At 45.5% G+C, this 16099-nt stretch overlaps 1 protein-coding gene across 3 annotated transcripts in view; it reads left to right on the top strand.

Annotated features, from left to right (window-relative positions):
• The window catches only part of NRAP (nebulin related anchoring protein), a 139344-nt gene that overhangs the window by 20143 nt on the left and 103102 nt on the right, over window positions 1–16099 (top strand). For all 3 annotated transcript variants that reach the window (XM_033943727.1, XM_033943728.1, XM_033943726.1), the window contains exons 7-13: window positions 250–354; window positions 1490–1597; window positions 4169–4273; window positions 5874–5981; window positions 7720–7836; window positions 8825–8929; window positions 11077–11184. In XM_033943727.1, coding sequence (XP_033799618.1) covers window positions 250–354; window positions 1490–1597; window positions 4169–4273; window positions 5874–5981; window positions 7720–7836; window positions 8825–8929; window positions 11077–11184 — 756 coding nt within the window. The remainder of the gene's footprint in view (window positions 1–249; window positions 355–1489; window positions 1598–4168; window positions 4274–5873; window positions 5982–7719; window positions 7837–8824; window positions 8930–11076; window positions 11185–16099) is intronic.

The raw sequence follows: 16099 nt of genomic DNA, 5'->3' as shown, positions 1-16099 counted from the left end.
GTCTGACCCAGCAGCGCCAATTCTTATGTTCTTATGTTCATGCCATAATCCTACCATGTTTACTTTCCAAGCTGACTCAGTTGAGGTTTTTTCCCACCAGTAGGCCAAACTTAAGTGAGACGCAGTCAGCTAACATTAAGAAGCCAGAAGTAGCAATGATTTCTTTCCTATCCATGAGGGGTTGTAAGAGTTAACCTCAAAAATATGGATTAATCTTGACCCTTCTCTGTTCCACATTTCCTCCTCCAGGTGGAATACAAACGTGGCCATGATGAACGCGTGTCCAAATACACCTCTGTGGCGGACACACCAGATATACTGCATGCAAAGACTGGCGCTCAGCTGACGAGCGATGTAAGTGTCGGTAAAGGACTCGGTGCTCTCTGCTCCGAGCCACGGCTCAATTTTCTGATGATTCCTTAGGTGATAACTCTCTCATGAGGCGGCAGGAAGGAGTTGGCAGGGAAAATAACTCTACTCCCAGCTCCGCCCTTGCTCGGCCACTGGCCCCCATCCCCCATAAGCTAGTTTGGCAGGGCTGGTTACAAAGAATCTGTGGCTCTTCCCTAGAGTTACCAGACCGGGGGTCCGGATGGCTTTTCAAAAACCTGGCACTTGTTTTGGCCAATCAGGAAGGGAGGAGCCTAAGGCGCCTGAGTAAATCAGGGCCTTAGGCCCATCCCAGTGCATCACATGATGCACCAGGGAGGGGCCTAAGGCCCAGTGTCATTGAGGAGGAGCAGGAGGTGTTTTCAGTACCTCCTGCTCCCAGTGACAGAGGTACGAGGCGGGGGTCAGGGCAGGGAGAGTTGGCCTCCGGTGACAGGAAGGAGTGGGCATCCCCCTGCTGTTTTTTTCGGGCAGGTGGGTGGGAGAACAGTGGCTCAGGGGGTACGTGATTGTTGGCTTTATTTTAATGGGACAGATGGTGCACGTTTAAGTCGCACAGAACAACTGTCCCATTAAAAAAAAAAAAAGCAGAAGCCCTGATAGCAGTGACAGGAGGCTGCTTCTCCTGTCACTACTGTCAGGCCTCTGCGCATGTCTCAATCCCTCACTGAGCGATTAAGTCGTTGGTTTTGCATGCAAATGATTTGCACCTCCGTGCAAATCATTTGCATGCAGACTTGATAGTGAATCAATCGCTGTATGAAAATCGGCCAGAGAATCAGCCGACAGCGATTGAGTCGCTATCTATAGTGAATCTGGGACTATAGCTGGAAGGAAAGGGGAGAGGAAGTGAGAGATTTTGAGAGACAAAACAGATAACTTTAAATTAGATGACGATGAAAGGAGACGATATAACTCATTAGCGGGTGATGACTCGTCTATCTTCTGACCTAACACCACTTCATAACATGTTTAGAAATATTTATAGCTTACAGAAAACCATCTAACATTTATAATGAGTTTTCAGTGCTTTAATGATCTACAAACCATGTGAATTCTGTTGGTTATTTTTCCTCTTTCTAAAATCCTGCTTTTGTAGCTGAAATACACAGAAGATTATGAACAGCAGAGGGGCAAAGGAAGTTTTCCTGCTATGATCACCCCGGCATATCAGATTGCTAAGAAAGCCAACGAGCTGGCCAGCGAGGTAAGTGTAGAAACAGCTGGGGCTAAGATGACTCCAGATTAGAGAACTGTTTTGATATTCACCGGAACTAAAACCTGGTCTTTGCTGGGTCCAGCTGGTCTGACCGCAAACCACTTGGCACACTGTGTGTCTGGGTTGTCAAAATTTCTGTAGCTCTTTTGGGTTTTCAACACAGCTGCAGCCAGTCTCTACTACTGGGCTGTGGCACTATACAATTACCCTGTCTTGCCGCAGATTCATTCCTAGTCTGGCCATTGTAGGGTTACCAGGCATCCGGATTTCCCCGGACGGCTTTTCAAAACCCGGCACTTTGTCCAGGTTTTGAAAAGCTGGTGAGATCAGTGCCAGGGCTGGAGTGCACAGATGCACTCCAGCCCCGGCCTGATGAAACTGGGTTTGGGGGGGGGGAAATGGGGCAGACCCAGGGCAGATTGGGGAGGCCCCGGGAGCGGAACAGGGTGAGGTCATGCATCTTCTTTTACCAGGTCATTGCAGTGATGGTCTTTGGCCAGAGGCCACAGACTGGAGCCTGGCATGTCTGTAATCTTGATCTGACCACTAGGTGTCACCATCCTTGAAACGCCAACTCACTCCCAAATACTGTGAAAAGGCTGGTAATAGCTAAAACAGAGCTAACCGTTCCAGGAGAAGAAAGCGTAGTAAGGGGAGAGTTGACTATCCCGGGTGATGTCTTCATGGGGGGGGGGGGGGTGCCAGTGCTTCTTCTCCTCTCCCCTCCGCCCCCCCTCCCCGTGTACCTTTTTAAATGTTGACTGGTGCAAGCAGCAACTTCCACTTGAAGATATGGGTAGGTGGTGAGGAGTAGAAGTATTGGCACCCCCGCCAAGACAGTGCCTGGGACTCACTAAGTCACCGGAACCATTTATAAAAATTCCCCCCATGCCACTGACACGAATCCTTAGTTATGGAATAACACTTTGTTGCTTTACTGCCAATTATATTGATACGTGTACCCATGTAAATTATTGCACAGATGTGGCATTTGCATGTGGGCACTGAGTTATAGGATCACACCTGTAACGGGGGAGGGAGGGTGAATTCAATGTTGAATATTTACCATCCTAGCAGTGGTGCAGTGAGGGTAGGAGGCCACCAGGGCGGCGCCATCCCTACAGCTCCTTTCCACCTCCCCGCCCGTGCTCTCCCCCACGTACCTCTGTAAATCTTCGCCAGCGCAAGTGGCTTCTCCGGCGTGCCGCTCGCACCAGCATTGGGATGTCCCTCTGATGTCAAGTCCGTGACCTGGAAGTGATTCAGACCAGCGCGAGAAACAGGTAGGAGACGTTGCTCGTGCCGGCGAAGATCTGCAGAGGTACGGGGTGGGGAGGGGGAGGGATGGCGCGAGCGTGGCACGGTGTGGCGGGGCGGAAAGGTACCGTCGCCCCCATCGAGATGGCACCGAGGGCGTTCCCCTTGCTACGCCACTGCATGCTAGTCAAAACAAACCTGGGTTGTGTATGGAAGCAAGGATAGAAAAGAATGCACATCACTGGCGTACAAGTTGGTCAAATTAAATTTATTTATTCAATTTTTCTATAACCATTCTCACAGGGGAGCTCAGAACGGTTTATACGAATTTTATTTGGGTACTCAAGCATTTTCCCTGCGTGCCCTGGTGTGATCACAATCTATCTAATGTACCGGGGGCAATGGGGGGATTAAGTTTGAACCCACAACCTCAGGGTGCTGAGGCTGTAGTTTTAACCACTGTACCACACTCTCCCCATTCTCTTCTTGATTGGGCTGAGGACTTTTCAGCAGCTCCTCCTATTGTGATGTCATAATGCCTCATTCCACCAATGCCTAAGAGCCAGCCTCATTGGTGATGTCACAATGGCTTGGTTTCCCTACACTTACTACATGCACTTGCCTTACAAGTGTAGAAAAACTCTCCCAGGAGAGCTCAGAATGGTTTATATGAACTTATTCAGGTACTCAAACATTTTTCCCTGTCTGTCCCGGTGGGCTCACAATCTATCTAATGTACCTGGGGCAATGGGGGGGATTAAGTAACTTGCTCAGGGTCACAAGGAGCAGCATGGGATTTGAACCCACAACCTCAGGGTGCTGAGGCTGTAGCTTTAATCACTGCACTACTCTAGAAATCAGAATGTAGCAAAAGTGAGCCAAGTAAAGGACAATCAAGCCATTGTGACATCACTGATGAGGTTGGCTCTTATTGGTGGAATGAGGCATTATGATGTCACAATACCAGCTCTGGTTATCACAGGCTGAAACTTTTCACACTATTATTTATTCAATTTTCTGTGCCGTTCTCCAAGGGGAGCTCAGAACGGTTTACATGAATTTATTCAGGTACTCAGGCATTTTTCCCTGTCTGTCCTGGTGGGCTCACAATCTATCTAATGTACCTGGGGGCAATGGGGGGATTAAGTGACTTGCTGAGGGTCGCAGGGAGCAGCGTGGGTTTGAACTCACAACCACTGCACCATACTTTTCCATTAAATGCAAATGGTTCAAAGACTCCCCTCCCAGCCTCCACACCACAATAACTTACTCTGTTCTTTTCTACATTTAATTTACAATTAGGTGAGATACCATCAGAAATACCAAGAAGAACTCAAAGGGAAGGCAAGCCACGCCTCCGGAGCTCACGTGACTTTTGCGGATGAAAATAGAAATATGTATTACCAGGTATGTCTATCCATGCATAGAAGGGAGTCTGCCCCATGGCTTCTCATCAATACTATGGAAATACAGTGGTACCTTGGTCTAGGAGCATAATTCGTTCCAGAAGCATGCTCGTAATCCAAGGTACTCGTATATCAAAGCATAGTGCCCCATAGAAAATAGTGCCAACGCAGACGATTCATTCTAGAACCCAAAAGGTGCTGAGGAAGTGGCGAGGGGTGGCCCAGGATTCTGTACCTGTCGGATGTCGGATGCTTCAGCGCCGTCTCCTCCGTTTGCCTCCTCCGTCCGTCATCCGCCGGAGAACCCCGCAGTGCCGCTTCAGAGGGAATTCCTCTTCCGTCTGCCGGCCAGCCTTCCATGCCGGGTGCCTTCCGCATGTTGGAGCGCCTATGAGAGCCCACGCAGCCGAGTGCCGTCCCACCTGCACGTTGCGTATGACACACACGTCAATGATTGACGTTGTGCGTGAACATATGCAGCGTGCAGGTGGGATGACACTCGGCTGCGTAGCCTTAGATAGAGGCTCTCCAACATGCGGAAGGCACCTGGCATGGAATGCTGGCTGGCGGACGGAAGAGGAATTCCATGAAATGGCGCTTCCTGTAGCTGTAAGTGCTCGTTTATCGGGGCGGTGCTCGGTTTGCGAGACAAAAGTTTGCTGAGTGTTTTGCTCGTCTGGCAAAACACTTGCAAACCGCATTACTCGCAAACCGAGGTTCCACTGTACTGTAATTCCTGGGTACACAACGCTGGGGGAAATGTAAGCTTGGAAAAGTACAAAATGTACACCTTGAAATGACATCTTTGCTCGTGCAAGCCACGATGAGTCATCCGACTCCCGGTGAAATTTCTGAAGGACATAGACAGCGCTGCATATGCTCATACACTGGATGCGTAACTCAAGGCCAGCTGAGTCTGGGATCGAAGAGATCAAAGGCTTTTTTTTTATTACCAGGAAAACAGGAGATGCCAACTCCCACAATACGTGCAAAGCGGAGAACAAACAGCGAAGGAGACTCTGGGGTTCAATGCCTTTTATTATATATCTAGACTTGACGTGATTGTGTTTCGGCCCCAAACGGGCCTGCCTCAGGAGTCTGGATTCAGAGTGATGATAAATGCGATCATCTTCTCAGTCATTCAAAAACCAATATTATAAAGCATTAAAAGGTAGCTCTGAGAGCCTACCAGAAAGCTTAGCCGCAATCCTTATGCCCAATTTCCTCAGGCTCTAGCTTTAACCACTGCACCACCTTCTCCCCCGCTAGGCATCCTCAGTGTATGCTCTCCACTGCACACCTTATAGAATCAGGGCTTTGTTCCCATACGTCTGCTTTCCACCCCGGTGTCTCTCCTCGGCTATTCTCTCACTCTCCGAAGGCCAACCTCTATGAAATGGATCTCTTTTACTTTCCAACTAACCTTTGAGTATATCATTGATGCTGCTTTTCTTGTCCCATTAACTGTTCCTTTAGAGTTTTGAATCTGGTAGGGTAATATGGACGTATCCCCTATAGATGTCACCTTTATGAACCTCGCACTCTGCCAAAACCATGACTGTACAATTTGGGTGATGCCATATTCCAATTTCTTTCCATAGGATTATTCAGAAGAAGACTATGAAGAATTTCGGGGGAAAGGAAGTTTCCCTGCTATGATAACGCCAGCCTACCAGATTGCCAAAAAAGCCAACGAGCTTGCAAGTGACGTACGTATTTCTTCTCATCAGTGCCCGAGGGACGGAAATATGGCTTGACCAGGCCATAGAATATATTTATTTTAAAATTTATATACCGCGTACAACTGTGCGGTTTCCATATCACATACATAAAATCTTGTTTCCCTACGAGTGTCACATACAACATCGTTAATCGTCCCTGTTATAATAGGGATAGAGTGCAAATTCAATCAATTCAGAAATACAAGCAAGCTTTTAAATCATACATTGAAGTCATAAAAATTCTAAAAGACGATAATCAACTGAAATATACCTTAACATAAGAAGGCATTGGCGAATAATTGGAATATTGCCAGGCAATGAAAGTTATTAATACAAAAATAGGATTAGAGAGGGTGTAAGAGAATAACAAGGGCAAAGCAAAAAACAATATTTTAGATTTGCGGGATTTAAATTTTATAAGATTTCTGACACGCCTTTATAAAATCTGTGCTTAAGGTGAATTGCCTACAGGCACATGAATTTCCCTGGCCTTATGAGCTTACACCTGAGGTAACGAAGGACAAAGTGACCTGCCAAGGAGTAGCTCAGGGGTTGGAGTAGCAGGATGAGAACCTGCTTCTGGCACTGACTGACCCTTAGCAAGTCACGTCACCCTCTAGTACAGTGTATCGCAAACGGTGTGCCGCGGCACACTAGCGAGCCTCCTGAGATTTGAGGTGTGCCACAAGACGCTGGGGAGGAAGAGAGGCAGCGGTGCCAGGCGACTGCCTACAGGACGCGCCTCTCCACACTTCTTCCTGCCGGCACCCCTCAGTGGCAGCCCGGGGACCCTCTGGAGGGCCTTCGCGCATGTGCCGATATTGATGTGATGACATCACGCCTGCATGTGACATCATGGCATCGACGTCGGCGCACTTCCGAACGCCTTGAGCCGTGGCCACTACGTTTAGTGTGCCGCGGCTTGACAACGTTGGCAGGACACTGCTCCAGGGCCTCACACGCAACATAAATTTGGAGAGGGAAATAACTCGCATGCTTGAACTTTTGACTTGCTTTCTATTTGGATTTGGAAGGCAAGTAATTCGATTTCTAAAAAAAAACAAATCAAAAGCAAGTAGGGTTCGAGTCCTGGTCCTCTTCTTCAATCAGCTAGCTAATCTTTCACTGCGGCATCATACTAGCCAAGGCTTTAGATAAGAACATGAAAAGTACCACACTGGGTCCATCAAGCCCAACAGTGGCTGATCCTGGTCACAGTTATCTAGCAAGATCCCAAATGGCCTAAGTGCTCTTACCAGAAATCAGTCATATTTACTGATGTGTATAGAGCAGGGATGGGAAACTCCGGTCCTCGAGGGTGGGAAACTCCGGTCCTCGAGGGCCGGAATCCAGTCGGCTTTTCAGGATTTCCCCAATGAATATGCATTGAAAGCAGTGCATGCAAATAGATCTCATGCATATTCATTGGGGGAAATCCTGAAAAGCTGACTGGATTCCGGCCCTCGAGGACCGGAGTTGCCCACCCCTGGTATAGAGCATTCATGCTTTGTTATTAATAAATGGGCCAAAGATTCCTGGTTGAATGTGCGTGGCTCAGAACAGAGTTGAATGTCATTGGCCAGTTGGCATGGCAGGAGAAGTAGACAAATCTCCGTTTGGGGTCTGGGGGGGGGATGTCGCTTTTTTTCCAGTTCAAGAGCATTTCTGACCTTTTGAAAATAAAATTGGGTCATTCTTTACCTATTTTTATTATTTTAACTCACAGATAAAATACAAGAAGGACTTATCGAGGATGAAGGGTGCAGCTCAATACCATCACTTAACAACTCAAGACAATCTCTCCATTAAGCAAGCTCAGGACGTTAACAAGCTCTTCAGTGAGGTGAGGACTCTGTATATATCATGAGGGAATGGGATGTTTGGGTACTCTGGTAACGGGCACTTCCTGGCAGTGGTATAGTGAGGGTAGGGTGGGGAGGTGGACTGCCCGGGGTGTCATCTTGGTGGGGGCATTGGCACCTCTCTACCTCCTGTATCTCTTTAACTGTTCACTGATGCATTCAACATCTCCAACCTGCTGCTTGCACCGGCCTCGACTTTCCCTCTGAAGTCACTCCCTGGTTGTGGGATCAGGAAAGGATAGGGTTACCACTACCAGACACCCTGGAAAACCTGGACATGTCGTCTTTTTAGAGGACTATCTGGGCTCCAGAATGGACTTTTCAAAGCCCAGTATTTTTCCAGGTTTTGGAAAGCCCCAACGAGCTCTGGCTACATCTGGAGTGCCTCTGAGCATACACTGGGACTTTAGTTGGCATTCTCCATAGAGAATACATAAATCGAAGGCCATTGACAAACATTTGACTTGTTTTTCTTCAAAAGTATCTCCAGATAGGTTGGCAGGGCAGAAGCTAGGGTGCACATACTTGCTTTGTGGAGTCACATAATAGTTAGAACGGCAGCGAATTGGAGGTTCAAATCCCAGTGCAGCTCCTTGGGATCTTGGGCAAGTCACTTGGACCTCTGTTGCTTCAGATACAGAATGAGAGCTCTCTAGAGGCAGAAAAAATCCCTATGGTACTCAAGTTACAACAGAAAAAGGCTCGAGCTAAATCCAGAAGCCCTTTCCTTCCCCTTTGTGGGTCTTCAGATTTCATTGGTTTAGAACTGCACCTTTTTATTAGCAACGAAGCCGCCATTTTGTTATGCTAATGGACTTTCATCAGGCAGCCTTTGCAATTTGACAAGACCATGGGTTAACAAACCTGTGGTTACAGGATCAGTGTTGACCAATTTTATAGAAAACCAATTAGAACCTTGTCTTTCTTATCAAGTAGACGTGTTTATTGGTCGTTGTTGTTTTTTTGAAGGTGGAGTACAAGAAAGACCTGGAACACAGTAAAGGCCACAGCATTAACTACTGTGAGACACCCCAGTTCAAGAATGTCAGCAAGATCTCTAAATACACCAGTGATGTAAGTGGCAGGGGGTATATATGGCCCTGTGACTGTTTAATACAACTGTTGTTGAGAGAGAGAGAGAGAGAGAGTGGGGGTTTTCTTATAGCTGTCATTTCAAGAATAGATGCATAAAACAGGGAAAGATGCCAGGTTATTTTTTTATTTAAAAAGATTAAAAACCCACATATCCTCAGTTCTAAGCAGGATACAATCAAATTAGGCAAATAAAAAATACACAATACATTATCATGCATTCATCAAAATACCTGTTTTTGACCTTCAGTGGTTGTTGAAAGGACTGGGAACGAATAAAGTGGTGTTGAGTCATTTATGCTGTTTGATTTTGACTGGAGTTCCTTTCTGTCTACACCACTTTGACCTCTGCAAAGGCAGTATAGTAAGTTTTTAAAATAGGAAATAATAAACAAACGCCTATACTCCATTCAGTCGCGTTGTAAGAGGGGTGGGAGGTGCGGACCGCCCTGGGCGCAGTCTTGGAGAGGGCACCGGTGCCTCTGCTCCTCTCCGCAACCTCGTACCTCTTGAAATGTTCACCGGCGTGAGCGGACTATTCCACCTCCTGCTGGCGCCAGGCCGGCGCGAGCAGGAGGTGGAACATGCTGCTCATGCCGGCGAACGTTTCAAGAGGTACGTGGGGGGGAGAGGGGGAGACGCTTGAGCGTGAAGGAAAATGTGTGCGTGTGGGAGGGACACAGCGTGGCGATGCCAAGCACCATCGCCCCTGGCGCCTCCCTCGCTCGCTACGCCACTGGCTCCGCCCACTTCAACGCTCCCATGCAGTTGCATGGTAACCCCGGATTCTGTATAGGGCGTCCAAATTTGGGTGCTGATCGAATATGTGCGCACAAATTAATTGGCTTACGAGCTAATTAATTGCAATAAACTGATGTCAACAATCAGTTATTGCAATTAATTGATATTATTATTTGTGTATGCATCTTCCTGGGCGCTGTGCTGTAACCCCGCTCACCTAAATCCCGTAGCATACAACTGAAAACGGGATGTGGTTTGGGTGAAGGGGTGTTCCAAAAACCTGTTCATAGAGTTCCAAATGCCAGTAGTTTCCTGGTTAGTGGACCGAACCGTGGCATAGCGAGGGCGAAAGGCGCACGGGGGCAGTGGCACACCTCCTCTGCCCTCTTCTCCGTCCCCCTCCCCTCCACGCGCTCCATCCCTGCCCCCTCCCGCCGCGCATATGCTGCCTTCCCTTTGCACGTACCTCTGTAACGTTCCTGGCGCAAGCAGCAACCCCTAACCTGCTATCGCACCAGTGTCAGCTCTTCCTCTGATGTCATTTCTTAGGCGTGGGTCCGGGAAGTGACATCAGAGGAAGAGCTGATGTTGGCATGATGGCAGGTTGGGGGGGTTGCTGTTCGCACCAGGAACGTTACAGATGTACAGGGGAAAGGAACCAGCGTGCACGCAAGGCATGGGGGGGGGGGGAAGGAGTAGGCGGGGGAAGAAAGGAGGATGGATGCTTCTGCCCTCACCAATACGACACTCGGGGCGGACCTTACTATGGCACTAGGACTGAATATTGTTACTGATCGGTTAACCTGAAACTCCATCCCTGGACTGTTCTGCCACTGCCAAGGTGATCGGAAAGGACTTCCAGGGTGTCATCCAAATAGCGCTGGGTGAGCTGCAGTTCTCGGGGAGGATCCGTTCCTACTTGGATAAGTGCCGGTGAAAATCCACTCATTACACTTCTCCCTCCGCATTCGCTGTGATAGGGGATTAACAGACCCGTGAATACAGAAAAAACCGCGAATAACTTTTTCATATGTTATTCTCCTTTTTCTATTAAAAACCATCGTGAACATGGTGACACCGCGAATAACATGGTGGGAGGCCTGGCCTGTTCCTGAAGGAGAAGCAAAACACAGTGCGGAAGTGCCGGGAATCGGCGATTTTCTCTGTAATTGCTAGAAATCTGCGATTTCTCTATGCAAGCTGATGTAATTTGGGGGGGGGGGAGGAGCCAGCAAGCTAAAAACCTGAAATAATCAAAACCGCGATGGCTGAAACCGCAAATACGGAGGGAAAAGTGTTGTTTATAAGTCTTAGAATAAGCATTCCATTAGCTGCCCCCTCTGAAAGTTTAAGAAAATGTGCTTAGGAGATCTTATTTTTATGCACAGCTGAAGTACAAAGAGAATTATCACAATCATATGAAAGGTCACTATGAAGGCACCGGTCTGGATAGACGTACGTTACATGCTATGAGGGTTGGAAGCTTGGCAAGCGATGTGAGTATAACTATTTTCAGTTTGAACCTGCCACCTGTCTTATGCCGTGCTGTCTTCAACTCTGTTCACATAATACCTGAATTATAGTATAAGCCCTATTCCAATTTTCTTCTGTATACATTGTACCGTGAAACAAGTTTCAAGTTTCAAGTTTAATAATTTTTTTGATTAATCGCCTAATCATACTTCTAAGCGATGTACAGTTTAAAATTACATTTGATAGGTAACAATACAATAAATAAGAATACTCATAATATTAGGTAAGGGGGAATGAAATACAAATCTATAAAGTAAAGAGGAAACATTAAGGGAAAAATACAGAAGATAAACCAAATAACAAAAATATAATAAGATAAAATTTAGTAGGGTTTAGTAGGGTTATCGGATATTAAAATTAGTTTTCAAAGGCATTCTTGAAGAGAAATGTTTTTAAATTACTTTTAAATTTTCCGAATTCCTGTTCTGCCCTTAAAAATATTGGAAGGGCATTCCAAGTTTGTGGTGCAGTAACCGAAAAAATAAATTGCCGTCTTGTATTAATAACTTTCAACGAGGGAATAGTCAATAGGTTTTGTTCATTAGATCTCAAAACTCTATTTGAGGAATATGGCATGAATAATTTAAATAAGAATGCAGGAGTCTTATTGCAAAGGGTTTTGAAGGTCAGTATACAAAGCTTATACGTAATTCGATGAATAACTGGAAGCCAGTGTGCATTTTTAAGAAGTGGTGTTACATTCTGATTCTGCCTGTGACTCTTCTTTCCACATTTATCAGCACCTTTAAACCAGCTTTCTCATTCATGCAGCTCATATTTCTTCTCTCTGTAACCATCAGGGCTGGGTGATACTTTAGAAGTTAGGTATTGAACACAGCATACAAACAGGCATCTCCCAAGTAGAAAGCTCGAAAGCTCAGGGGCCAGTGAGAATCTGTCATGTTATTTAAGAACATACAACTGCCAGGAACATCAATTAATTAGTAATTAGAAAAAAATAGATCTAAACATCAACAAGAATCAGTGGGGATAACTTCTAGATGATTCCCTTCCTAAGAGCAACCTTTGCATTCTCCAAATTAGCTTCCTGGCCTTGTCACTGTTTCATAACCTTTTTTTTACTGTGAAGAAAAGGAGAATCTGTCTCACTTTGTTCTGTTTGTTCTGATAATATGTAATTATTAGACATTTACATATAGCACATTGATGCTCAGTGAATATGGTGAGCTCCCATACCTGTGAGTCATTGCTTGCTGAAGCCACTATTGCATATAGGCAGGAATGACTGCCTTGGTTTCAGACCAAAAGTAATGCACATCTCCTGTAATTTGTGGTAAGCTAAAAGGAAGCTCTTTTGAACAATCTTAGGATAATACTCTGATCTCAGTGCTGGATGGGTTAGCAGCACCAAAAATCAACTCCCTCCAAGCCTACCAATTTTGGATTTAGGAGAGAGTTTAGTTCAGTTTTGGCTCATTCATAGCTATGCTCTGGAACTTGTTGCCAGAGGATGTGGTAAAAGCAGTTAGCTTAGCTGGGTTTTAAAAAGTTTGTCAAACTCAATAATATTAAGGAATTAAATAGTAATTACTTGTGTTAATAGGTCAATTTCCTGAAAATATTCCACAAGTTATACAACCAATATATATCTAAAAAACACAATAGGCTGTGTAATAGTAATAAATATTCATTAATTAAGTGAAGAGCTCAATCACCAACCGATCCGTGCATAAAGTACCGTTAAAAGTACAACAGAGACCATCATAGCACTCACAGTCCCTAAACCTTCCTTATCTTAAATAATAAAATGCTAGCCGCACATGCGCACTTGCCTCGCGTGTTCCCTGATCCCTTTTCTGTCGGGATCTGGCAAGACAAGTGCGCATGCGCGCCCTTCCCTGCTCTCCACCTCACAATATGGCCCTACCGGCCAAAGCCACGGCAAGGCAGTGCGGAGCGGCGGCTGCCAGGAGGAGGCCGCGGCGGCTTGAGGCGAAACATGGTGCAGAGCGGCGGCTGCCAGCCGCTAGCACTCCCTGCCCTCTCCGTCGCGGCCCAAGAAAGACGTGGCAGTGCGAGGCCTGGACGTCACCGCCATGCGATGCGATGCCTGCGCACACTGCACATAAAAGAAAACGCTGTGTTTCGCCTGGCAAGACATGTTGGTGGTGGCGGCTGTGGAAGAGGGAATGGGAGCAGACACCAGCTCCCCGCGACCCGGCAGAGGCCCCACACACTCCCCCCAACTCTGCTGACCCTTGCCCCTGCCTGTCCCACAGGGCACCCCTAGCAATCCTGGCCCACAATAGTCGGCCCAGACCCAAGGAAGAGGAGACACTGGAACACCAACAATGCAACAGGTACTCTGGATGGGGTGAAAAAGGTGGAAATAGGAAAGGTAAAAGGGGAAATGGGAATATTGGTAAGTAAAAAGAAGGGAGAAGGGCTACTGATGGACAGGAGGAGCAGGAAAGGGGTACTGCTGGACAGAGGGGAGGTAAAAGGAAGGGAGAAGGGCTACTGCTGGACAGGGGGGAGAGACAGAAAGAAAAGACAGAAAGAAAGGGGGGCAGGGAGAAAGAAAGAAAGACACACATACAGAAAGAGAGAAACAAATGCCTAAGTCTACACATCTATTCTAGCACCCGTTAATGTAACGGGCTAAAAAACTAGTACAGTAATAATTGTCAAGAAGAAATGAAAAAACACTTCTCTTCAAATAAGCAAAAAGAAGGTAGCAAATGCTATGGGAGTTTCAAATTCGGGGAGTCTTTATTGAGATGGATATTTGTTACGAGCGCTGGATTTGTTACCTTCTTTTTGCTTACTTGTGGAGTATTTTCATGAAAATTTTAAAAAGTTTGGACAAGTTTCTGGAGGAAAGGTCCATAAACTGTTATTAAAGTAGACATTTGGGTCAGTAGCATGGAATATTTCTGTTTTTCGGATTCTGCCAGGTACTTGAGACCTGGATTGCCCACTGTTGGAAGGATACTGGCTAGATGGATCTTTGGTCTGGTTTAGCATGATCATTTTGATGTTTTTATGTTCAAGATTTAGATAGCAGATCTTGCTTAGTCAGTGCAGAAGAGTTTTCTCTTTACTGTGGACTTAATTACTGGCTCCAACAAAATGCTATAAATATCCCCTAATTTAAAAGTAATTTATTTTAGTGATAAAACACTAGGTTTACTTTCTGGGTTTTTTAAAATATAAGATGCAGTATATTCTATTACTTTTTTTTTTACCAATCACAATTTTAGCACAAACATTCTCCCTTCAGATATTAGATCTGAGAATAAAATTATTCAACCTTTAGGAAGAACTTGAAGACTTTTCTGTTTCCAAATGTTTGAACTGGACTTTTGTAGGATGGATGGTTTTATTCTGAGAATCTATGGGATTTTTGTTGTTGTTGGATTGAGAAATGTCAAATTTTAGTTAATTTTAATGGCTTTTGTTATTATTTTTATTGTGTCTGTATGTACATGGCAGATTCCATATCACGTGGGCTTTGGGGTCCAAAGCATTTGATCATGCTAAAAATGAACCCACATTATCCTCCTAATATATAGCACTCAAAATTGTGTGAGCCAATTAGCACCAGTAATTGGACTCTAACAATCAATTATCGGCGCAAATTAGCAATAATTAGAATTTACACGTGCGTCTTTAGAGCTGCTGTTCCATAAAGGTGTGCACGTAGATTTTTCCGTGCAAATCTGAAAAGGAGGCGTGGCTATGGGAGGGATATGGGCGGGTCAGGGACGTTTCTAGAATTTGTATGCCCAGCTTTGAGTGTTCTTTATAGCAGTTGTTCCCAACCCTGTCCTGGAGGAACACCAGGCCAATTGGGTTTTCAGGCTAGCCCTAATGAATATGCATGAAGCAAATTTGCATGCCTATCACTTCCATCATATGCAAATCTCTCTCATGCATATTCATTAGGGCTAGCCTGAAAACCCGATTGGCCTGGTGTTCCTCCAGGACAGGGTTGGGAATCACTGCTTTATAGGATAGCACGTAGCGTACATTTTTTGAGGGTGCTCCAATTTGGATGCCATTTCCAGACTTGAGTCCTATATGGGGTCTACACTCGTCACACAGCAGCTCAACTGTGTAATAATAATAATAATAATAACTTAATTTTTCAATACCGCCAACACCCAAATGGTTCTAGGCGGTTCACAGAATAAAGAGGACTAGACATTCCAGTGATGATGCAAAGCACACAGAAAAGCAGTACGATATTTCAACAGTGAAAAATACAGTAAGAAACTAGGACATAGTCATCAATCAAGAGCAAATAGGTCTTAACCAATTTTCTAAAGGTGCAATAAGATGCAGATTGTTGAATCAGGTCGTCTAACCAGACTTGAACTTTACCTGCTTGATAAGCCAAAGATCGATCAAAATATTTTTTAGAACGGCAATTTTTGGGATTAGGAAAAGTAAATAAACCAGTAGGCCTAGTCGAACGGTACCATTTAAAATGAGAGAGGAGATATAGCGGAGCTAATCCAAATAACATCTTATGGCAAATAATAGCGACTAGCTTTCCATTTTGCTCTCCACATCGTGTTTTTCGTGATTTGGCTTTTCAGTTCCACAACTCAAAAAATATCCTACTCAAGATTGGACCCTTGAGGAAGGCTTTTCAGCCGAAACATGGTTCCGTGTCGGGTCCGTTTGTTTTTTAACACGATTAATGCGGACAAGCTTCTAATATTGTTTGAAGACTTTTGGGAAGAACAAAAGGACAGTCGAGAACATTGTGTTTTCCACACTTTGTTTTCTTTTGGGATTGCTCCTTTTTTCTGTGGAATGTTGGGTCTTCTTGTTTTGTTTGTCCACAGTTAATATGCAATAACAAAAATAAAGTGGGCCCAGTCCTTGACAGCGTTATAAGTGGAGGAT

This window comes from Geotrypetes seraphini, chromosome 4 (assembly GCF_902459505.1).
Source record: "Geotrypetes seraphini chromosome 4, aGeoSer1.1, whole genome shotgun sequence".
In the NCBI taxonomy this organism is placed as follows: domain Eukaryota; kingdom Metazoa; phylum Chordata; class Amphibia; order Gymnophiona; family Dermophiidae; genus Geotrypetes; species Geotrypetes seraphini.
Note: the sequence above shows the minus strand (reverse complement) of the source record. Positions and strands in the feature narration are given on the sequence as shown.